The 25678-nt window shown below is 44.2% G+C and overlaps 2 protein-coding genes across 2 annotated transcripts in view; one reads left to right on the forward strand and one right to left on the reverse strand.

Moving 5' to 3' along the window:
* Positions 1-18716, forward strand: part of LOC306940306 (uncharacterized protein) — a gene marked incomplete at both ends in the record, with an annotated part of 92779 nt that extends 74063 nt beyond the window's left edge. Inside the window, 4 exons of the mRNA XM_079525327.1 lie at positions 12715-12895; positions 13216-13382; positions 18127-18321; positions 18574-18716. Coding sequence (XP_079381453.1) covers positions 12715-12895; positions 13216-13382; positions 18127-18321; positions 18574-18716 — 686 coding nt within the window. The remainder of the gene's footprint in view (positions 1-12714; positions 12896-13215; positions 13383-18126; positions 18322-18573) is intronic.
* LOC306939906 (asialoglycoprotein receptor 1-like) overlaps positions 1-25678 on the reverse strand; it is a 55850-nt gene that overhangs the window by 3339 nt on the left and 26833 nt on the right. The window contains exon 3 of the mRNA XM_079524711.1: positions 1890-2048. Coding sequence (XP_079380837.1) covers positions 1890-2010 — 121 coding nt within the window. The 5' untranslated portion in view covers positions 2011-2048. The remainder of the gene's footprint in view (positions 1-1889; positions 2049-25678) is intronic.

Below are 25678 nucleotides of genomic sequence, written 5' to 3' on the forward strand. Positions count from 1 at the left end.
ATGACGTCACGAGCCGCGGTGAAGAGCAAACCACCGCCACCGCCCCAGCCCTTCTCTCTGTTTTTACTCACCACCGCTCAACGTTATTTCAGCTCCGGTGGTGAGGTGACCACCGGTGTGGTGGTCACCTCACCACCGGTGGTCACCTCACGTGTAGAGTATAGAATAACGAAGGTAAAGTCTTACGTTGGTGTGGTCAGTGGTGTTCCATCCACCCACTTCCACGTTCCTTCTTTCTCGCTGTCGGTCAATCCAATCCACAGCCTGTTGTCTCCAACAATACCGTCAATGAAGTCCTGGACAGACAAGCAGCTGGTTACTGAAGTACAATGTGTACAATAGATGTGTGTCTCAACTAAATGGAATAGCTACTATTCATGTACTAATAGGCTACACTGTGGGTCGGGATATAGGCCATATATATATATGAAAACAAAGGAGTAACATATATCAAAGGATTTATTTTTAAATATATATACTGTATATATAATTTTAAAACAAGCAAACAAATCTAAGAAATTCCATGAAAAATAATAAGTAAAATAAGTTCTCTCACTAGTTTGGGTCCTGGCCAAACGTCTAATCTCTCTTTTGGATCTCGACCTGAAAGTTTTGGGAAACACTGCATGCATGCACGTGTACGCACGTGCACGCTAGTGCTGCCGGAATTGTCCAAAAATTACATTCGGATATTCGTTTTAAAAACCCACGTGTATTCGAGCAATTCGACCCATTCGGATTTCGATTCCGATTCGGGGCCATTCGGATTTTTTAATAATTATATTTACACCAATACAACCTGAGACATAACATTTAAGATCGCATTGCTGGCGCAACTCTCTCTCTCCGCGCATTGGTGCTGCTGAAAACCGAGTTGGAACACAACGCATGCATTCTCCCTTCTCCCATAAAACTTCACGGCACGGAGGCAGTATTAATTCACAGAACAGAACACGGCATTGCTGCTGCTGCCGGACCGGCGCCGCAGTTCATCCTTACGCATTTTATTTATCTTTTTATAATTTCCTGAAGGATAAAGTCGCTTCATGTCGGTTATGGTTAGGTTAGGGTTTGAGGTAGGTTGTCGGCCTAATGACAGTCGGACCAATAGTATGTCTAAACTAAAGCCTGTACCCTGGTGACAATAAAAATCACATAGAAAACTGATGTGTGAAATTCAGTGCTGGACAAAAGTACTTTACTAAGTAAAAGTAATACTACAATGTAGAAATAGTAGCATGTTGCATCAAAATACAAAGTACAAATAGCCAATAGGCCTACCAAAAGTAGAAAAGACTCAGTATGCAAGTGTACAGTACTTGAGTGAATGTAATAAAGCGTTATTCATAGTCTGGATTTTCGGTGGTGAGGTGACCACCGAACTACAACATGACGTCACGAGCCGCGGTGAAGAGCAAACCACCGCCACCGCCCCAGCCCTTCTCTCTGTTTTTACTCACCACCGCTCAACGTTATTTCAGCTCCGGTGGTGAGGTGACCACCGGTGTGGTGGTCACCTCACCACCGGTGGTCACCTCACGTGGTCGTGATTTTTGCAAAACACATTTTTGGAACAAAATGCCTCAAGTCATCCAATTGCCATCAAAGGCAAACATGTTTATATTACTCCTAAACATTTTGCCAAACATCTCACACAGTCCTATCCTCCTGGTGGAGACCTGTGCCCAGAAGGGCACTTTTTCTAGTTTTATTTTGATTTGATAAGGTGAACATTTTGTGATTGAAAACTTTATTTTAGTTTTTGATTTATTAAATTGCAGTTAAACGTATTTACTGATTCTTTAGCTATTCTTATTCCACCTCCCTCATTTTTGCTATAATTGGTTCCTTAATTGTTATTGTTGCAACCGTTATAATAACATACTGACCTGCATGCTGTCCTTCCAGTTGGCTCTTAAACCTCTGGAACAGAGCTTTGACCTCCCAGCGGATGTCATCGGCGGCAGCCTCAGATAGACAGAATAACAGAAGCAGCAAAGCAGTCTTCATTGTGAAGTCCAGACTGTGAGGCTAACATGCATGACAGCCTGTATTTATTGGAGTTTCAGACGGGGGGGGGGGGGGACGGGGGGGGGGGGGGGGGGGGGGGGGCTCAGCTTTATTGTATTCCTGTTTCTCATTGGATGGAGGCGTGGAGAAGCATGTTTAGAGCCAAACTGGGTGGGTCAAAGAGTAGGCTCTTAATCCAGAGCGATTTACATAAGCAATAACAAAAAACATGGCAATACATCATATACAGTACATAAAATCTGAATCACAAAAATAGAATCATATGTAAGCTAAGAAGGTGACAGTGGAATATCTATATAAGGACACTATGCATATATACTATATAGACTAGTGCTATGTCTACATAAAATGCTACTAGTCCGGGAGCCGTGGGGCTGAACGTGGTTTCGTCAGATAAAGTTTATTTCTCAACTGATTCTTGTAGCTTGGGGTCACCTCTCACGAATTCAAGAGGGTGCCCAGTGATATCCCTTGGGCAAATTTAGTTATTAACCGCTTAATGCCTGAAATACTAACAACTCCCTGAAAATAAAGTTTTATGGTATTTCATGCGAATTACTTGGTCTACATGCGTTTGTGGATGTGGATAGGCACAATGTAGTAGATGTATGATGAATGCATTATTAATTAATGCATATTAACCCCTTCATGCCTCAAACCCCCAAATCCCATAAAATATATCATTTAAATGCATCAAATTAGCTTTCTAGAGTGTTTATCCGCATGAATGTGGATATGTACAATATATTTGATTTCAGAATAGGGCATTTTTAGATATTAACCCCATCATGCTTAACACAGCAAAAGCCCATAAAATAGGCCTACAATAATTAATGCAAAAGCAACAAATTTGCATTCCAAAAAAAATGCTTATTTGGAAGTGGTCATGTCCACCACACCTCCTTTCCTATGAATTAACTCGATCACTTATTACTTTATTACACTTATTACTTGTATTACTGCAGGTCTTTAGGTAGATTGGTAGGGCTCAGTGGCCTGATAGATCTGTCTTTAGGTAGATTGGTAGGGCTCAGTGGCCTGATAGATCTGTCTTTTTCCATCCAAACTACTCTCGGTCTCATGCTGGTGTAAGATGCCCATCAACATTTTGCCACAAAGATGTTTAAAAGTGGGGGATCTATACATTCTCAATTACTCTGTTGGTGGTAGTGCAGCTGGTTTGAAGTACATGCATGACCTTTCCCATTCTTTTCTCCCAGACTAGTAGTCTCGTTTCCTCCATAGTTTCCTTAACGGAACAGGACCTGAAGGTCCAGATGGCACTTGCTGGAATGCCTATAGCACAAGATGAGGAGTGTGGAAATCAGACCTCAAAAGGTGGCTGTTTGTAGCTACAGTGATTGGAGGAGATATATCATGATAGGACATGGTATTTCTAGCTGGTCTCCCTGGCATCTCTGCTGACTGACCTGATCATGACCATGATGTAATCACAGACTTCACAGTAGACCTATATCTCGAAGATTAAGTAGACATCACTGTCAGACAGGTATGTGGTTGACATCAGCTGGATGGTCCAAAGGTCTGATCCATCAATGACAGTGACATCTGCATCAGCAGCATTCCTCCCGAAGTGACGTCTTCAATGTGTGGCTTTCTGAATTAGATCAATCACTTCTTTTCAATGTATTTAAAGAATCGATTTTCACTCATCTTCTAACACCGTGCTCATGCTTCTAATCTCTTTTTTTTTGGACTTTGTCTTTCTACAACAAAGTGCTGCCTCTTTTCCAATATGCATGTTCATATTTATACCTTGCTTATTCGATGATGCTGTTTATTATTACTGTTCATCTGTGTTGATCGAGGACCCCCTCTAAAATGAGATGATGCATCTCAAGGGGCTTATCCTTTCAATAAAGGTATATACATTTTCATTCCATCCTCTGTGAACATGGCAGTTAAGACTGGTGCCAGCTCATAGGCAAGGGCGTCCTCCACATGAACATCACAGTCACTAGACAGGAAGGAGTACGATGACCATTGAATAGATATAATTTAGGTCATACACTTTGGAGTGTATCATTTTAATTGGATTTGGCTGTTGTTGCCACCATCTTCAACCTGAAAAGAAATATGCTACAGTTTCACTAATACAGATGGTAGAAAGCAGATTTGATACATTTGACTTGATTATTGTGCATACAATCTCATTCTCAAAAGATATATTTTATGGCATGTTGGGGTTTCCAGGCATGAAGGGGTTAATAATATGCATTAATAAATAATGCATTAATCATACATTTTATACATTTATACAATGTGGATTGCATATGCACATTCATAAAGACTGTAGAAATCAAAGTTGATGCATTTAGACCAAGTATTTTGCATGAAATACCATACGGAAAAGTCCTTCTGCACACCTACAAAGGACAGGTGCGTCGGATAACAGGAACTGATAGGTAGAAAAAATACCATGAAATACCATAAAACTCTATTTTGGGTGGATTCTTTTGTGTTTTTCGGGCATTAAGGGGCTAATAAAAAAATGCCCAATGGATATCACTGGGCACCTTCTTGAATTATTAAGAGGTGACCCCAAGCTACAAGAATCAGTTGACAAAAAAACTTTATCTGACAAACCACGTTCAGCCAAAAATCACCCTTCGGTTCCCGGACTATAGCCCTGTCCTGTTTGGATGACAATATTGCCTTTCCAACAGATTTTCATTAAAAAAAACAAAAGAAATCGATTATCGATTATTAATTTTCATAATCGATTTCGGGTCCTGTTAACGATAATCGATTTATCGATAAATCGGACCCATCCCTAACTAAAAGTACTAAAAGTAAAAGTACTGATATTGCAGAGTGTCCCATTTCACAAGTTCAAAATGTGTACACAGTCCTTTGGAAATAACAGATCTACAAGCTCACAATGTGTCGCATCGTGACGCATTGTGAGCTTGTAGATCTGCTATTTTCAAATGGCCCGAAATGTATATAGGGTTGAAGTGGTTAATGTATATAGGGTTGAAGTGGTTAATGTATATAGGGTTGAAGTGGTTAATGTATATAGGGTTGAAGTGGTTAATGTATGTTTGTTTTCTAATCAAAACTAAAATCTCCAAAGTAACTATAGTAACTAAAGTTTTCAAATTACCGTAGTGGAGTAAATGTACAATATTTGCCTCTGAAATGTAGTGGAGTAGAAGTAAAAGGTACTGAAAATTTGACGTAGTCAAGTAAAATTACAGATTGAAATTGCACTTAAAGGATCAGTTCGCCACTATAACATGGCATTTGTCATGCTTTAGTATGATATGCGTTCATGAAAAAAATATAAATATTTTCATTTGGCGATATAGTGGCTGACAACGGCTCATGTAACGAGCCGAGGAACGGTGCGCTCATTTCCTACATTACCCACAGTGCATTGCGCGACAGACAGACAGGCAGCCCCAGGCAGCTGAAAGTTTCTCGTGTTGTTGTTGTTTGGAGTTGCAAGCGATAGAAGTAATAATAGCTAATATTTAGCGGTAGTAATAGTAACAGCAGTAGTGGTGGTATAGTAGTTAGTAGCCTAGTCTCTGGTAGTAAGTAAGTAGCGGTAATAGTAGTGAGTTCGAACGTGCGTCGGACTCGAGATGCCACTGGCTGGCTTTGTTTTTAGAACTCGTTATGACGAAAATACAGATGCAATCATCCAGCTTTACTCTGTACTGTACTCGGACCACTTTGGGTGTGCAGTGAACATTTCACCACCGCAGATATCTTCCAGTTCGACCGCAATCTAATGGAAGAATTGACGCGGATCATCATCATCGAAGCAGAACAGAGGTATGTCGTAATAAACTAAAGCTACGACCACATGCATTTCCTTTCAAAATACATGGTTGTTGTTACACGTGGTTGTTGTTGTGATGTCTATAAATGAATTTGACATGCCGAGTGTCTCTGATGCTTACAGCTAAAGACCTTTTTTGCTGTTTGTAACTGGAACACCCTCCACATAAACACCACCATTTTTCCTAGCTCTGGTCCATAGCCCTGCAGAAGGCTATGGACCAGAGCTACATTTTTCCATATCAAGCTTCAAACTACAAACCAAACATAAAAGCATTTAAAACCGGTTAAGCATCTGTATTAGCATTGGCTATTCAAAAATAGCAGATATACAAGCTCAGTGCGTCACTTGGTGCCGTGCTGCGAGCTTGTATACATTTGCTATTTTTCAACATTTTTGCAAAAATGAAAAACCTTATTGTTTACCATATTGTCTCATGATTGGTCAGATAGGCCCATAATTGCATAATACTTTATTTGATGCAGGAGCTGAGGTCTCGGTGGCTGTCTTCGACTCAAGAGATGAAGAAGTGGCTTTCAAGGAACTCCCATGAAGTATACAGTATATTATATAGATACAATTTACTTTGTATGTTGCTGTTGTACACAATCTGGATTGATAAATCAATGTACTACTCTTAAGCCTTTACCAATATTGTCGTGCTTTTACTGAAGTACATTTTAAATTCTGGACTTTTACTTGTAACAGAGTATTTCTATATAGCAATATTGATACTTTACAAACTTTGCCTGTGTGGCCTTGTTTTTTAAACCTTATGTTACAGTACAATAAAACACATTCACTTATTCACTTATTTCCATTGTGGTCTTGTTTGCATTCAGATGTGAATGAGTATTAGGAATTGGTCAAAATGTATAAATACCATACGCCTACATGAGATAAAATAAACAAACTTGTCATCAAATCAACTATCTTTTAATAGTACTGATATATATAAAAACAGGGGTCTATGGTTGAACTGGAAACTAACAAACTAGATGTTCTATAGTCAGAGGTCACTGAGGCAGGTGGTTTTTCAGGCTTTCTGCATGATGACACGTCACTGGAGCTGCTTCTGGCCGAGACAGGACAGGAGCAGACGCACATGCTGTGGTGAGAGACGTAGAGTCAGTAATGGTGAAAGCACTCAAGGATTACTGGAATGGACGATTGAGTGTGTAGGCTATGTACAGTATGTTTCTTTACTGATCAAATGAGTAGGTAGGCTACAACTGAGTATCACATATCAATCATAATAATAAGCAGACTTGGCAACCTGACTGTAGAAAGTAACAGTACAGTAAAGAACTTGGGGGTCATTATTCTGAATTTAATTTTAATTCACACAATCATGTTACCAAGATTGCCTTTTTCACCTTTAGAAATATTGTATGAATCAGAGCCTGTCAGTCATTAGATGATGCAAAAACACTGATCCACGCCGTTGTTTTTTCTGGGCTTGATTACTGCAAAGCACTTTATTCTGGACTGCCAAAGAAAACAACTGACCGATTACAACTTGCGGCAGCCAGAGTTTTAACTAAAACTAAGAGTGTCACGGCATTGGCTTCCGGTTGTTTTTAGGATTGATTTTACAATTATTGGTCTGCATCTGTGACCTACCGACCTACATGACTGCCTGCCTAGATATGTCCCAAACCACCCCCTCAGGTCCTCACAGCTGGCTTGCTCGATGTGCCTAACAAATGGCAACAAAAAAACACAGTGAAGCAGTTTTCAGCTTCTACGGGCCGACGGCGTGGAACAAACTCCCACTGTACCTTTGACAGGCAGTCTCTAGACATTTTAAAGCACAGCTCAAGACCACCTTATACACTCTTGCTTTTAGATTTATTCATGTCCTCACTATTGCATTACTGCCATTTCAATGTTTTATGCCTTGCGTTTCTTTTTTTTCACCATTGCTCTGTAAAGCACTTTGAGCTGCATTGCATGTCATGAAAGGTGCGATACAAAGTTTTATTATTATTCAGTGCAAGGCACTTTGCTTGTGTAATTTGTACAATGTTGTCATCAGTTTTATAGTTTGTTGATTACTTTTGATGCAGTAATGATCTTCTTTTTTCTTTTGAGATATTACAAAAGGTTAAAAGTCAATTCACTGTCATCTAGTGTGATTTACAGATACAATTCAATACTACAGTGTGAAACCGTCTGTGTGAGACACAGTAGGCCTATAGTATAAATGACAGTATATTTACTACATTTTACAGGACTTTGGTTGACCACTGACTGGTCTTTGTAAAAGCATATATAAATATATGAACCTTTATTGAAAATGATATGCCCTTGAGACGTGTCATCTAGTTTTCTAGGGGGTCAAACAAAATACAGCAAATACAGTAATGTGCTTTATGTATAAAGTTTGAGTTGAGTATGTATGGCTCACCATCAGTCCATCAAAGACATCTTCAGCTTCATCAGCCTTCTGTACCCATGACCTAATGGACACAGGTATAACACTTGAATGTTTACATTGCTAGCCCTGAAACATACGAGCCCATGGCTAACATTGCTTCAGATGGCATGCCATACAGTTTTGAATTGAATTAATGAATAGTTGAACGAATAGAAGATGTTTGGACCGAAAAGTTGTAGGCTGAAGCCGTGCCTAGCCTCTGACACTTTATGTAAACAATATGGTGTGGCGACACACACGTACACAAATAAGCTGTAAATACATTGAACACTTACTTCAATCTGAATGTCCCTCTTCGTCCATCAGGCTTCGGTTGCAACTTCCAGTTTATTTAGGCATCCTGAACGCAGGTTCCCAGTAACACAGTCAACAAACACTATCTGGGCAGAAAAAACTTTTCCTGGGCAGAAAGGTTTGCATGTGCGACGCACTGGACCAGGGAAAGCTACTAGCTAGGTCGCTCCAGCAGGCAACAGTCCACACCTCCAGATGCAGCAACTAGCAGCTGCTCTTGTCCCCGTCACTGCATTTCTTCCTCCGTATATTTCTGGTTCATATAACGACCCTAACGCAGATTCTGCCAATATGTGTAAGGGAAAAATCCCCTGGAGCAGCCATACTGACTCGTTGTTTTCGTTTGTTGTTGTGTAGACAGGGGTGTCCTTCGCGGCTAGGCTAGCTACGGCAAGCCTACCTGTCCATTGTCCCTGTAGTTTCTGAAAGCCTACCGAGTGTCCACCACCTACGTCATTTTTGGACAAATACGTACATGGTGGACAGCTTTGGAAGTGCGCCCACGGAGCTACAGAACACCAATGATAATAAACGGGCGCATTTTAGCATATATGCTAATGATTAAAAACACACAGACTAGGTTGAATAGTGGCGAAGTGGTCCTTTAAGTACAGTATGAGGACAGGCCAGGGCCGGGCTTTGAGTCATGAACCAGGGGCGAGGGGCCGACCAGCGGGCGGCCTGGGCCACCCCGAGTGCCGTGGGTCCCTGGCCCCTGGACCAGGGGCGCGCGGCGCTAAAAAGACTAAGTATGGAGGTGTCCCAGGGGCAGGCGGTCCTCCGGGCCGCACCGGGACCCCACCTCTTAAGGCCCAGGAGGGGTGCTTAAGGGTGGGCACTCGGGGGCGGGCGGTGCGCCTGCATGGTTCCCCGGGCCCATTCGGAAATCGCACTTAGGCCTCACTCAGACCTTTACTGCATTGCTGTATGCTTGTTGGATGAATGTTGTGTAGTGTCATGGCCGCCCCAATGCATTTCCAATGGAAGTCACATGGTTTGTAGTCCACATTTTGGTATGGCTTTCGGCTGTGTTTCGACTGCGCCCCTCCCCCTCATACAACACAAACGTTGTGTCAAACCATGTGACTCCCATTGGAAATGGATTGGGGCAGCCATGACACTACACAACATTCATCCAACAAGCATACAGCAATGCAGTAAAGGTCTGAGTGAGGCCTAAGTGTGGATGTATCCCAGGGGCTGGGTACTGCAAATTGCAACCACTATATTAATGGCAAGTATTTCATACAGCTTAAGTTCAGAAAATCTGAACTATCCCTTTAAGTAGCCTATAACAAACAAATAAATTTTCCCTTATCGCCTGCCACAGGACATATTTTTGTAATGGTAGCGATTCAGGGCTGGAGCCAAGCTAGTATACTTAAGTAAATGTACTTGTAAATGTTCCACCACTGCAAGCAGCTGTAGCTACTGTACTGTATATAGCCAAGCAATCTACCATATACAGCCTTCCTCTGCATGCTGCCACCTCTGGGTTTTGCTCATGAGTCATATTCCATTCTGGGCGGGAACCCCATTTGGTGTTTTGAGCATTATGTTATACTTTAGCTGTTGAACAATAGCCGATCTACAAGCTTGTAGCGCGCCACCGAGTGGCGCGCTAAGAGCTTGTAGATCTGCTATTTTTGAAAAATCGTGAAAATGTGGCACAAATTGGGAAGATATATTCCTCCAGAGCGAACATTTTTAACTCAAATCTTTGCTTCTGGGGGGGGGGGGGGGGGGGGGGGGTCCCTGGAACAACATATTTTGAGATGGGGATCCGCGGCCAATTACATATGATTCTGGGGCTCCTTGACATGAAAAAGGTTGAGCACCACTGACGTAGAAACATGAGTTTTCCAGAAAACTGTCAGGATCTAGAAGACATTTTGTAGAATCGACGTCAGGCCTAAATGGGATATTCATAAACGTGGCACGTTTGCGCCGCTCTGGGGAGCAAGGCGCTCTGGGGAGCAAGGCGCTCTGGGGAGCTTAAGGCTATCAGGTATAAAACTGTCACCAAGACTAAATGGAGGAAGTGTAATCTAAGAGCGGGTGTAGTTTATCAATGTGTAGTGTGTATTGTGTAGTGTGTAGTGTGTATCAGGGTGTAGTTTATCAATGTGATTTAGAGACAGAGGGTTAAAGTGTTCCTAGAACAGCTGTACTGTAACGTTGTTAGGCACGAAGCAGAGCAGAGTGAGCTTCCGAATGTTATTGACCCATTCTAGACGGGAACCCCATTTGGTGTTTATAGCAGTATGTTAATAATAATGAATTGCATTTTTAGAGCGCTTTTCCAAGTGCTCAAAGCGCTTTACAATGGTTCATTGTCTCCACCAGGCCGAAGGCATGGGGAGAGAGTATGTTTTGCACTCCGTCCGTCCGTCCGTGTGTCCGTGTGTGTGTGTGTGTGTCCGTCCGTCCTTCCGTCTGTGAACAGCTAATCTCCGGCACCGTTAACCCGGTCGATGCCAAATTTTGCACACACACTCCCTGGATGCCAACGATGAACCTCTGCCCCATAATTTCCAGAACGGCCTGTTATAGCGCCACCAGGAGGCCGCTTTGTGCAAAACAAGTTTTTGGACAGTACACCTACAGATTTTGTCCAAACATCACGCAAATTGGTACACAGTCTCTCTAGAGCCATTCAACGAAACGGGTCTTTCAGATTTCTCAGACTCCATCCTGATTGGCTAAAATTGGCTTCCAAAGTTCGCAGGAGTGCTCAGTTTCAAACAAAATGCTGCAAATCATGAACACATTGTGTGATTTCTGTGAAATTGTGCACGCACATTCCCACTAGGCAGAGGAAGAAATGCCACATGAACATTTTCAACTCAGCCTCATGGTGGCGCTATAACTGGCCGAAAAGTGTTTTTACCTCTAACTGCACGGATCTGTGGATAACTTTGTATGCCAACTCCCTAGAGGCCAAGGAAAAACCTTTGCCTGGAATTTTTCACATCTGCTCTTTATAGCGCCACCAGGAGGCCGACATATGTAAAACACATTTTCTAATATTACTCCTTCAGATTTTATCCAAATTTCATGCAAATCGGTACACATGCTCTCCATAGTCATGTGATCAAGACGGGTTTGTTTGATTCTCATAATCCAGCCTACGATTGGCTTCTAAACTTTTCAGGAGTAGCCCGCTTTGTACCCGTTTTGTACAAATCGCCACAACTACTCAATGCAGCGTCCGATTGTGGTGAAACTGTGCATGCATATTCCCACTAGGCTTTGGAAGAAATGCCACTTGACAGTTTTCAAATCAGCCTCATGGTGGCGCTACAACAGGCCAAGCCGCGTCTCACACACACACACACACAGACACACACACACACACACACGTTTATATTGCTCCTAGACATTTTGCCACACATCACACACACACTCCTATCCTCCTGGTGGAGACCTGTGCCCAGAAGGGCACTTTTTCTAGTTCATTCATACATTGGGAGGTGAAGCGGCCAACAGTCGACGCCAGCGTCCTCACTTCCCACATTCACACACCAATGGTGGCGAGCTCACACCGACCAACTCATTGGAGGCAATGTGGGTTCAGTGTCTTGCCCAAGGACACTTCGACATGTGGACAGGAGGAGCCGGGATTCGAACCGCCGACCCAGGGATCATTGGACGACCTGCTCTACCTCCTGAGCCACAGCCGCCCCAATATAGCTAATGTTATACTTTAGCTATTGAAAAATAGCCGATCTACAAGCTCATAGCGCGGCACTCGGTGCCGTGCTATGAGCTTGTAGATCTGCTATGTTTGTATCTGCTTGTAGGTCTTCTAGCTTGTAGTTCCGCTATTTTTGAAAAATTGTGACAATGTGGCGCACATCTTTGAATATATCTTTCACAGTGAACGTTTTTTTAACTCAAAGCTTTGCTTCTGGGGGAGGTCCCCTGGAACAACATGTTTTCAAATTACATATATTTTTGGGGGTCCTTGACATGGAAATGTCAGAGAACGACTGACAGGTCTAAATGGGTTAAGGGTCGAGCTACACCAAGCACAAGCACACGCACACGCACACACACACGCACACACACACACACACACACACACACACACACACACACACACACGGACTAACCACCACGTCTTTACTCTGTGCAGCCCTCTGCGGGGGTTCAGTGAAGAACGCCACGGTGGGCCGGGTGCTGTCCCCCTCACCCCCCTCCCCCTCCGCCGGCCCCAACGCCACCCAGGACCTGTCCTGCTCCTGGTCCCTGGAGGCCCCCAAGGGCCAGAGGCTGCACCTCCATCTGGAGAGGCTGACCTTGGGCCCCACGGACAGGTAGGGAGGGGTGTGTGTGTGTGTGTGTGTTTGTATTATTAGACTCGTGAGGACCAAATGTTCCCACAATAGACGTTGTGAGGACCATTTTCCAGGTCCTCACAAGAGGACGTGCTGCGTGCGTGCGTGCGTGCGTGCGTGCGTGCGTGCGTGCGTGCGTGCGTGCGTGCGTGCATGCGTGCGTGTGTGCGTGCGTGCCACACGGTGTGCATGAAAGTCCTTGTGGTCCCTTTGTGAAACTGTACATGTACGTACTGGATTGGCAAAATCCTTTTCCCTTGTGGATAATAAGGGACATGTAATGTAATCCTGTGGTGCAGGTTGGTGCTGTGGAGTGGGCTGGACGCGGGCTCTGTGGTTCTGTTCGACTCGGGTCGGGGGGCTCCCATCCCCTTCGAGGGGGTGATCAGTGAAGGCCCCGCTGCCAGGGTCCAGTTCAACACGGACCAGCCCAACCACATCACAGGCTTCAACATCAGATACGAAGGTATGGAAACAATGCACGAGAAATATGTTTTTGTCACGATAGGATTTAACCCATTTAGACCTGAGGATTTAACTCTAGAACAACATATTTTCAGATGGGGGTCGGTGGCCAAATACAGATAATTCTGGGGGTCCTTGACACGAAAAAGGTTGAGCACCACTGACATATAGAAACATAGGTTTTTCAGAAAACCTTTAGGATTTAGAAGAAATGTCTTTAGAATTGGCCTCAGGTCTAAAATGGGTTCAAGGTCCTGGTCCAGATCTTCTTTTGCTTCTTTCATGACGCGGGCCTCTCTTGCAATCCTAGTGTTTCTCTGCATGCGGTGTTCATTCATATAAAAAATGTGTATCTTTTTAGCGTCCTTCCTTGCATGAGTAGCGGTTTTGTGTTTGTGGTTGACGGCGAAACGAATGAAGATCGCTGGCGGGGATACTTGCGAGGAAGAGTACTGTATGGCACGTTGAGATGTTCTTTGGGTCCAGGTGGATATTCTTGCTCTTGAAGAATCTGGCCTTTCTCCATTGCTTCTGTCGGGAGCAGCTGCTCTCGCATAGTTGGGTGCCACCGATATTGTCCCTTATTATTTGACCCATTTAGGCCTGACCTCAAAATTTAAAAAAAATCCTTCTAAATCCTCCAGTTTTCTGAAATAAATATTTTCACGATTTTTCAAAAATAGCAGACCTACAAGCTCATAGCGCGCCACTCGGTGGCGCGCTATGAGCTTGTAGATCTGCTATTTTTCAATAGCTAAATTATAACATAATGTTTAAAACACCAAAAGGGGTTTTGCGCAGATCACGCAAACCTCAGCAAAAAGAAAAGGACAATATCGATGGCCTCCAACTGTATGATGGTGGTTTTATTTCAATCCCCGTTCAAGGTGGTTGATTTTTTTTTTTACCTTTTACCCGAGTCTTGAGGATGTTAACCTCCTCCATGAGATTTGCCAACTCGGCTTCACAACCTGGCTAATCTCTGCACTCATGTGATTCAAGGACTTACGGGTTTCTTCAATGTCCTCCTCCAATTTGTTTGCCTGCTTACATGCCGTCCTTGTAGCCATTGTCGATTTCTGTTTTTAGTTGTGATCGCTCTAGTGTCCGCGTAGCTCAGTCGGTAGAGCTCTCGCCTTTGGACCACAAGTTCATGGGTTGGATCCCGGGCACCGCCAACTCAGCGTGGGTGTGGCAAGTCGTGCGGGAGGTACTGGGAGCTGATGGTAGGTGTGGCGCTCCACGTCAGCAATCCATCTCCCAGGTGTCTAGCACATTATAACGGGGATAGACTCTTGCGTGTTACCGGCTGATACCGACAATAAGCCACTCCCGACCTATACTTCTGTGATTGCTCTGAATTAAGTTTAATACGTTTGGTATTTCATTTGTTTGGACAGCGGCTATCTCGCGCATGCGCACTCCTCGTATTGTGTTGTCAGTCGTGCAGATGGAGGGGAGGGGGGGGGGATCGACCCCCTCAGTTTCATGTACCGTGGCTGCATGTGTTTTGCAGTGTTGGCAGTGTTTTGCCGTGAAATCTGCTAAAAAACGCCATCGCGCAAATTACAGCTTTTCACCAGAGGAGAAAAACTTAAATGAGTTAATAGCACAGGCAGACTCTTCACACACACTAGAGCATGTCTGAAATAAGTGTCAGAGCTGAAATCGACTTGTAAATATGAAATAAATGCCCAAACATGTAGCTAGGTGTAATGTCACCTAGCCACTTCTGTGGTCACTAGGGGACCACAGAAGTTGTAGTTTTTCATGTGTATGAGGTGACAGTATACTTCATTAGACACCCTGGAGTCGTTTTTATGTGCAATGGTGTATTAACTTTGTATTTAGGGTTTCTTCCTGGAGGCTGAACCCTTGACAGTCAAACGGGCCAATGAAATAAACAGTAATAGTGACATCACACCATCAGCCCCTCCCCTAACCCCTCCCCCTTTATCATACAACTACAACTACAGCTTCAGTTCAGGTGGATCACCACCCATCACCACCCACCAGACAAACCAGGCATACTTAATGAACTGGTGGGTCCACATGGACATAACAGCATGATTTTAACAAATACTGTACACTTTTTGGGAAAAGTTCTTCCTCCTTATATTACAAAAATCACACCCGTGTGAACTGAGTGGTGTAAGGTTTTATATAGCATGATCAGCTGTGGTCTGACGTAATGTCTGACGTAATGAAATCACACAAAATATGTTAAGTAAAAAAAGCTATCATTTTTGATAAATGTATGTATCACACCTGGATGTGATTTCACAACTGGCTTTTTTTGCGCAGAGAAAAGGACCACGGTTGCTACGGTCATCCAGTTCACCCGGGTGTGATTTAATTACGTCAGAAATTATTTTGAACATAGCAACCATGGTCATTTTTTTATGCACACAAAAGCCAGTTGTAGGAGTGGTTTACACCACTCAATAATACCTGATGATCATGTTTTAGGGTGGAAAAAAATCGTGGCACTCCATCTTTAAATGACTGAAACTCTTGTCACCATGTTTACAGTGGTAGGGTTTTTCTCCAGTGTGGAATGGATAAGCTGGTGTGTTGTCAACGCATCTACACGACTGAAGCTTTTGTCACATTGTTTACAGTGGTAGGGTTTTTCTCCCGTGTGGATACGCTGGTGTATTGTCAAAACCCCTTGACGACAGAAACTCTTGTCACACTGTTTACAGTGGAAAGGCATTTCTCCGGTGTGGATTCGCCGGTGTCTCTTCAGGGTACTTAACACACTGAAACTCTTGTCACAATGTTTGCAGTGGTAAGGTCTTTCTCCAGTGTGGATACGCTGGTGTATTTTCAAATAATTCAGACGACTAAAACTCCTGTCACATTGTTTACAGTGGAAAGGAATCTCTCCTTGTGTGCATGCACCAGCGTGCATACGCTGGTGTGACTTCAAGTCACCTGAACGAGTGAAACTCTTATTACACTGTTTACAGTGGTTACGTTTTTCTCCGGTGTGGATACGCCGGTGTTTCTTCAAGTCACCTCGCTCACTGAAACTCTTGTCACACCGTTTACAGTTAAAAGGCATTTCTCTCGCGTGGACACGCCGGTGTGTCCTAAGGTGACTCGGGTCACCGAAACTCTTGTCACAATGTTTACAATGGAAAGGTTTCTCTCCCGTGTGGATACGCTGGTGTGACTTCAGGCTACTGGAATGGCTGAAACTCTTGTCACAATGTTCACAATTGAAAGGTTTTGCTCCAGTGTGGACACGCTGGTGTTCTTTCAAACGATCAAGACGACTGAAACTACTGTCACACTGCTTACAGTCAAAAGGTTTTTCTCCTGTGTGGATATGCTGGTGTCTCTTTAGGCGACTCAAAATACCGAAACTCTTGTCACAATGTTTACAGACGTGGGGTTTCCTTCCCGTGTCGGTCGTCTGATGAGTCTTCACCTCTCCTGGCTGCAGAGCTACAATAGTCTCGGTAAGATGTTGATGACAGCGCGATCCTGGTTGGTTTGTGTCTTCTTTTTTCTGGCCGTTTAGAGAGCCGTCGATCTCCTGACCGACGGCTGAGGGGATCTCTCCTTTGCTCTGCATCTGGCGGTCCAGGTCACTGTGGCCCGTCTTTGCGTGTTCCTGAAGGTAGACCTCAGACATTAAGGCATATGGAGGGGGAGACCTCATACCTTACAGGATCAGTGGGGTAATTCTCAGAACGGCTGTTATAAATGGCCTGTGATGGGATAGAGTGTATGGTGTTGTTCAGCCTACGTTTCCAATCACAACATCTTGAAAAATCTTCCTGGATCTTACTGAAGTCTTAGAACAGTTGTTTCACCCTTTATATAGGCTGAGTTCAGGGCTGGCCGATGTCACACACAATACAAAGCATGACTAACAACACCACTTTGTTCAGACGCCACTGCAGTTTGTGCATGTGCCCTGAATTTGGCACAATCTTATATTGCTGTTTCAGACGTTGGGGTTCAGGGACCACCAAGGGATCCACGCACAGGACGAGGCCCTGAATTATATGTGACAATTATTAGTCTTTTGTCCGAGATCCATGCCCCACCCGGCTATGGAATACCCGTTGTACCCGTGTCAGAGTAACCGTTCCACTGATCCGTCTTTGTCTCTTTTATGCTCATATATGGAGATTTGTTTCTGTCTCTCTGGAGTTCTTTGTCAGGCATGCCCAAATATGGAGTCACTGGCAGATGTCAGAACAGGCCAGCTCTATATATGGAGCCTGGACACGGGCCCTGTCCAGAGCCCAGGAAGAGGCCCTTTGTGGCGCTGCACTCCCTGTGGTGGGGCGAACGGTTCTCGAATTATGTGGATTACAGACGTACACAGAGACTTGGTGGTAACATTATAAAATCTATGTGATGCCACTGAGATGTACTTCATAATGTTACTGATCACGTTCCAGACCTCCAGTTCTAGGCAACACAGAACTCTAAAGTATATTAATGACATAGTAAAATGTTGAAAATGAGTAGTATTCCTCAGAAACATAACCCTAACCTAACCGACACTATCCCTAACTCTAACCCCCGTCTTTACGAACACGTATGTTATGTCGGACTAACGGGAGGTCAGATTTATGGGCAGACACCCTAGGTCCTTGGTATACCTGTGATCCTAGATTACTGGGCCACTATATACGCAATCACTCTGGATAAGACTGCCTGTATATATAAATGCAGACCATTGTAAATTGTATTTGTGGTAATACTGTCCCGTGTTTTTTCAGCGTTTGAGCGTGGTCACTGCTATGAGCCGTACCTGCTCAACGGCAACTTCACCACGTCGGACCTCTCCTACGGGGTGGGAGCGGTGGTCCAGTTCTGCTGTGACCGGGGTCACTCCTTAGAACAGGGGCCGCCCGTCATCGAGTGCATCAACGCCAGGGACCCCTACTGGAACGACACAGAACCCATATGCAAAGGTAAGAGCTATAGGGAATGAAGACTTTTCTTTTTAACAAGGCTTTTGGCTAGTTGGACTTTTAGGATGCCCTGTGTGCTTTTACCCTTTTAGCTGTGTACTACCACGAAATGCATGAATTGTCCTTATTTTAGTCCTTTTATACTTATACATTATTTTATATTATTTTTCTTCTCTTGATGTAGCACTTTGAGATTTGGTTCGAATGTAAAGTGCGTCCTCCCGTCTCTCTCTCTCTCTCCCCTCTCCGCAGCGCTGTGTGGGGGGGATCTGGGGGGTCCCGGGGGTCTCATCCTGTCCCCTAACTATCCAGAGTGGTACGGAGAGGGAGAGAACTGTAGCTGGAGGATCCACGTCGGGGAGGGGAAGCGCGTGCTGCTGGACGTACAGCTGTAAGTACTGTAGCTGGAGGATCCACGTCGGGGAGGGGAAGCGCGTGCTGCTGGACGTACAGCTGTAAGTACTGTAGCTGGAGGATCCACGTCGGGGAGGGGAAGCGCGTGCTGCTGGACGTACAGCTGTAAGAACGCTTGCTTTTACCTTTAGTTCAGTGGTTCCCGGGGACCCCCAGGGGTCCTTGAGGCAGTTCCAAGGGGTCCCCAGCTAAATGATAGCTTGGAACCAAATGGACCCTTGTGGGTCTGTAACTCTGAGAGTGTACAAATGGAACCAAATGGACCCTAACTGGTCCATTTGGTTACATTTGTACACTCTCAGAGTTAAATTAACATTGATTTTACAATATAAATTGGGGGTCTCAGAGATAGAAATGCCATTAAAAGGGGGTCCCGTAGCCTAATGCATGTCAAAACAAGTCCTTGAAATTGAATGGGTTGAGAATTTCTGCTAGAGCCGTAAACATCTTCTCTCATCTGGGTCCCTGGCATATCTTTTCAAATGGGGGTCCGCGGGCTAATTAGTATCAATTTGACGTGAAACGTGGATTAAGACCTGAGGTGGATTCAAAAAATGTCTTCCAAACAGTTTTCTGGAAAAACCTACCGGTATGTTGCTATAGCAGTGGTGCTCAAAACGTTTTCATGTCAAGGACCCCCACAATTATATGCATTTGGCCACCGACCTTAACCTGACTCCGCCAGATGGGGCAGCAGAGAGTACACAGGGTTCCCCCCCTGTGTACTCTGCTGCCCCATCTGGCGGAGTCAGGTTACACCGACCTAGCCTCGCGTAGCAATACTTATATCACTGCATGGATATAAGTCTCGTCCCTCTCAGTGTTTAGATTGGTAGACTAAAATGTTAGGGAGTTACTAGCGGAGAAGAGATCCAGAAGAACTGAGATAAGTAATTTTATACTTGGTTGGCTCTGAAAATAGTAGATCTACAAGCTCACACAACGTATTAACTGCCATACATGGTGTGTGACCTGCTGAGTGAACAATGCTGCCACCTAGTGGATGTCATTGTCATGTCAAGAGAATGCATGGTCATTATGCGTGGGACTGGAGACATTTGGGACTCCGACCAAGAGTGTGAAGAAGAAGAAGAATCTCTGGCAGGAGTAATGAATGTGTGTGGGTGTGTTGCATGGGTCAGTCACGACTGATTTATTATCGATTGAGATTACATATAGAAGCCAGCATGTCTTCTTGGAAGCATGTCATAAAAATATATAAAATAAAATAATAACCAATACATCAATTTGAAGCTATGATTCCCTGCTTTTGTATGACATGAAAAAAAGAAAATTCAAAAAAATCCAATGGCAGTCCCTCAGTCAAATTTGGTCACATATTGTGTTAATTGTTTAGGAAACTCGTGTGTGTGTGTGTGTGTGTGTGTGTGTGTGTGTGTGTGTGTGTGTGTGTGTGTGTGTGTGTGTGTGTGTGTGTGTGTGTGTGTGTGTGTGTGTGTGTGTGGGGGGGGGGGGTCCTTTTCACACTGTTGCACAGATATAAATTAATAATGATAGATTGGGACTGACAAAATGTATGACATTTCGTGATGAACTGCATAACAATCTTGAGGGGCGCGAGCCCCTCGTATATGTCCAGCTTTGAGGGTTTGTGTAAACACAAACATTGAAGACGAAGGTGAGGACGCAAATTGTGATTGGCCGGAATGAGATTATGTACGATGATAAGAGCGCCCCTCGCTTCACACGGGTGTGATTTTAATATATTTAAAAATAGCATGTATATTTGCTTATTTAAATGTTAATTCACTTTCAAGTCAATTCATTGTGTGTTTGTGGATAGCAGACCACATTTGTAAATGCTGATATGTTTGTGGATCATGTTACTAAAAAAAAAGATCACACTTGTGTGAAGTGAGGGTCCATAGACTGCCATATGACGTAATCTTCACAAGCCATGTTACAGTCCACTGCAGGCTACAGGCTATTTGATTTCCAAAATGTTTAGTATTATAACTGCCGTCCGTCGGCGTGCCTCGTTATATGTGCCCAAAATAACAGATCTGTAAGCTGTGGAGACACGCCCATGAGCGGTGCGTGGATGGTTTGAAAACATTGTATGTTTGTTCTTTTGGACTGTGATCTGTGACGCACATTATGCCTGTATGTATTTGGGTTAACCCATTTTGGGCGGGAACCCCTTTTGGTGTTAGCATTATGTTATGCTTTAGCTATTGAGAAATAGCAGATCTACAAGCTCATAGCGCGCTACAAGCTTGTAGGTCTGCTATTTTTTAAAAGTTGTGAAAATGCGGCGCAAATTTTTGAATATATATTTCAGAGCGAACATTTTTAACTAAAATATTGGCTTCTGGGGGGGTCCCTGGAACTACATATTTTGAGATGGGGGTCCGTGGGCCAATAGAGATAATTCTGAGGGTCCTTGACATAAAAAAGGTTGAGCACCACTGACATAGAAGCATGTTTTAGGATTTAGAAGCCTTTTTTTTCATCGACCTCAGTCCAAAATGGGTTAAGAGGCAATGATTGATGTAAACTACACCACCACTACTACTAGATTATAGCCAAGTTGGCAGTTGATATAATAATATTGTCGCTCTGTTCGGGACTGTTGCACAACGGTGAATGATTGCACTTTGCGAACGGAGGACAATACTTGGACACAAGTCCGTTTTTACTCTCACACACTGAACCACGGCGCTGGCCATGCATTTAGTGGCTTTTTTTTAGTTTCTTTTAGTTTTTTTGTTTTAGTCTGGCTTTTTCGGGCTTCGGGCTTAACATTATGGTAATTTTTAGGGTCGGGCCGAGCCTCTTGCCAGGCCAGTTAGGGTAGGGTAGGACACGGGACTTCATTTTTGGGCCCGTTGAGAAGAGCTTGTAGATCTGCTATTTTTCAATAGCTAAAGCATAACATAATGCTAACACCAAAAGGGGTTCCCGCCCAAAATGGGTTAAAACAGCGTGAAGGATATCTCTGATATGATTGGACGAAGGAACTAACGAACAAACACATGTACAGTATGTGTCGGTATATCCACAACTGCAGATTCAACAATTCACAAGTATAATCGCAGTGTTCTCTGTTGCTGCGCTAGCGCCTCCCAGAGGTTGGTCAGAGCAGTGGCTCTCAGAAGTGGGGTCCGGGGACCACCGGGGGTCCTTGAGGGGGTTACAGGAAAATGAATTAATACAGCATCACAATCATTTTAACTACTTTGGTGACCATTGGTTCGGGCATCTGGTTAGGATGCCTCTCGGGCGTCTCGGGAGGTCCTCGAGGCACATCCCACTGGGAGGAGACCCCGGGGCAGTCCAAGGTGACTGGCCTTGGAACCTCTCGGGATCCCCCAGGAGGAAGTCACTAATGTTGCTCTGGAGAGGGAAGTCTGGAGCTCTCTGGTGGAGCTGTTGCCCCTGCGACCAAATATATAGCAGAAGTTTCCAAACACTTTTAAATCTTGCATAATTTTGAATTTTTCGTCTCTTCTGAGGATCCCAGGCACATTTATACAGATGGGGGTCATGAAAAGATAATAATTTGGCGGTCCTCGACATGAAAAGTGTTCCTTCTCATCCATTAAGGAACTCCCGGTGAGGTAAAACAAATAAAATAAAAAAGCACACCCGTGTGAAGTGAGTGACGCTCTTATCATCGTACATCATACATCATCTCATTCCGGCCAATCATCTTCCTCCTCACCTTCGTCTTCAGTGTTTGTGTTACGCAAGGTTTGTGTTTACACAAACACTCAAAATTGTCCATTCATCCTCAATGGCATTTGATGTTTGTGTTAGGACAACATTTGGGTTACACACACCAACAACTAGACATAGGAGGGGCTATCGCCCCTCAAAAAATAAATTAATAAGATATGTGGCTGCTTGGGGACTCCATGAGTATCGGAGGAGACGTGTGGCTGTGTAAAAGAAAAAGAAAAAAAAGATTGATTTAAAAATAAGACAGGATCAAGGAGATGGGTCGCACACACCAAGACTGTGGTTCAAAAAGTTTTATTTCAAACCATATGACAAACGTTTCGGCTATCCAGCCTTCATCAGTGATCACTGATGAAGGCTGGATAGCCGAAACGTTTGTCATATGGTTTGAAATGAGGTAATCCAGCCTTCATCAGTGATCACTGATGAAGGCTGGATAGCCGAAACGTTTGTCATATGGTTTGAAATAAAACTTTTTGAACCACAGTCTTGGTGTGTGCGACCCATCTCCTTGATCCTGATATGTTGTAAATCGGGTGGCGCACCTACAGTCAGAGCGCGGTGGTCATATGAAGATTGATTTAAAAATAAGACTAAATCCTCTGCCGGTGACACATGACTTGAGCCAGTGACCTGGTCAAGAGCAATATACACTCTTGTGTCTGTATCCGGACTGCAGCTCGTTCAAGCTCTGTTGCACTGCCTCCATCTCTTTCTTCCTCCTTTGATCTTGGTGAAAGCCAGCTGGTATCCAAGATGCTCATTGGTGTGGTTGCCAACCAGACTATAGTAATTGCCCGACTATATTTATGTATTCTGCATTCCCCTCCGCGATGCACGGTTGGTTCCTGGAGATGACCGTGGTCAACTCGGTTTTTGCTCTTCCACCCTTAGATTAGACGGTGTCTTGGCCACCTTTGGTATGATCTCATAGTTGTGGTTCTTGTCATGGTATGCAGGCCCTTGCCCCTTGTTCCCTGTAGGGCTACATGGGCAGGAAGCGGTATGTATCGTCATCCAGTTCAATGAGGCCGCTATACTGCTCAGCTTCTGAAAGTATGCCCACTATCTGAAATCACATCATTCCGCTGTGCGTACTGTCGCATTCATGGAGATCCAATATAGTGCTCTAGAGTTCTGGAGGTCTGCCTTGATCCGGCGAACATACAGTGGAGTCCCATTCCTTTTTGCCGGGCTGACATGTGTAGGTACCTATCAATGTCAGTCAGCCCAAAAAATACCTCTGGTAGCCACACCTCTGTTGGGTGGGGTTTAGCCTTAAGGGGTGTGTTTTTTTCACCCACTGTGTAATATAATAAATGGACAGTAGGTGGCAGTAGGACAGAGGCCACAGCAACTATACATTCCAGCTAAGTAATTTGCACTGCAGTTTTAGGGATTGTCATTGCTGCTGTCAAGGAGTGAAACAATATACCCATACTCAACCTTTTAATTTTAATTTACCGTAGTATCTCATATATATATATATATATATATATATATATATATATATAGATATATATATATAGTTGTGGAAATGTAGATCTGCTGTTTTCAAAAGATTGAAAACTTCTCTGTACATGTTTTGTGTCAGGGACCCCCATCTGAACATGTGTTGTGTCAGTGTCAGGGACCCCCATCTGAACAAGTGTTGTGTCAGGGACCCACATCTGAACATGTTTTGTGTCAGGGACCCCCATCTGAACATGTGTTGTGTCAGGGACCCCCATCTGAACATGTGTTGTGTCAGTGTCAGGGACCCCCATCTGAACATGTGTTGTGTCAGTGTCCGGGACCCCCATCTGAACATGTGTTGTGTCAGTGCCAGGGACCCCCATCTGAACATGTGTTGTGTCAGTGTCAGGGACCCCCATCTGAACATGTTTTGTGCCAGGGACCCCCATCTGAACATGTTTTGTGCCAGGGACCCCCATCTGAACATGTGTTGTGTCAGGGACCCCCATCTGAACATGTGTTGTGCCAGGGACCCCCATCTGAACATGTGTTGTGTCAGGGACCCCCATCTTAACATGTGTTGTGTCAGGGACCCCCATCTGAACATGTGTTGTGTCAGGGACCCCCATCTGAACATGTGTTGTGTCAGGGACCCCCATCTGAACATGTGTTGTGTCAGTGTCAGGGACCCCCATCTGAACAAGTGTTGTGTCAGGGACCCACATCTGAACATGTTTTGATTGAAAACTTTAAATGATACATTATGCATAAAGTGTATTTTCTACTTTTTTTTTTCAAACTGCCAAAAAAGTGTCTAATACTGTGGGACATTCTTAAGTACACTTTGATACCAATAATTTTGTACTTTTACTCAAGTAAATGTTGAATACCGGACTGTTACTTGTAACAGTATGTATTTCAATGTATTTCTATATTGCAGTATTGATACTTTTACTCAAGTACAAAATGTGATACTTTTTCCACCACTCCACTGCATATTGCAAGCTATACTCAGTGCAGCTCTGCTCATCATGGCTTGAAGCCACCTGGTGGTTGAATGGCCACTCCACATATTAAAATAAACCTGTGGGTGTGGCTGAGAATCTGGGGGTGGGTCTGTGGGTGTGTCTATCAGAGGTACCTCTGGGTTCTGATAAATGTCCTTTTGAGACCGAGGCAAAAAGGAATGGGACTCCACTGTAGGTCTCCATGTCCCTCAAGCCACTGCAATTCCTTATGCCTTTCTTCTCTGTGGTCTTCAGTTGAGTTTAAGCTCAGAGGTGTTCCCATGGAAGTCTTCCAGCTCTCTCTCCATCTCATGGATCTGCTCCTTAAGAGACTCGTCTGCTTCTGGTTCTTGGGTGTTCAGTTAAAATATTTGCCTATCATCGTCATCTGTGACCACGTCCCTCTATGAGATCTTCCCTTCCAGGGCCTGGATGTAATTCTTCAGAGAACATGGATCATGTCGTTGGAGAATCTCTTGCTTGTACCACTGCTTCCTAGTCAAAGTGTTCTTCCTGCCGTTTCTTTTCATTTTCTTATGGCGACCGGTTGTCCGATTGTTCGGGGTGGTTTCCGTGCTACCAGCGTTGATCTCACAGCTACAGTAAGCGGAATTACACTACGCGTCAGTCTGTTTGTGGATGTAGTGGCGGGCGATGATCTTATGGCTGTAGGCGGAATTACGTTACTCGTCAGCTTGTTTGCGGCTGTAGTGGCGGCCGGGCCAGGCCCTGCTCTGGCCCGGATGGAGGGGAAGGAGGTACTGAAGTGCTTGTGGAGC

The sequence above is a fragment of the Electrona antarctica genome (genome assembly GCF_951216825.1).
Source record: "Electrona antarctica genome assembly, chromosome: 16".
NCBI classification, from domain to species: domain Eukaryota; kingdom Metazoa; phylum Chordata; class Actinopteri; order Myctophiformes; family Myctophidae; genus Electrona; species Electrona antarctica.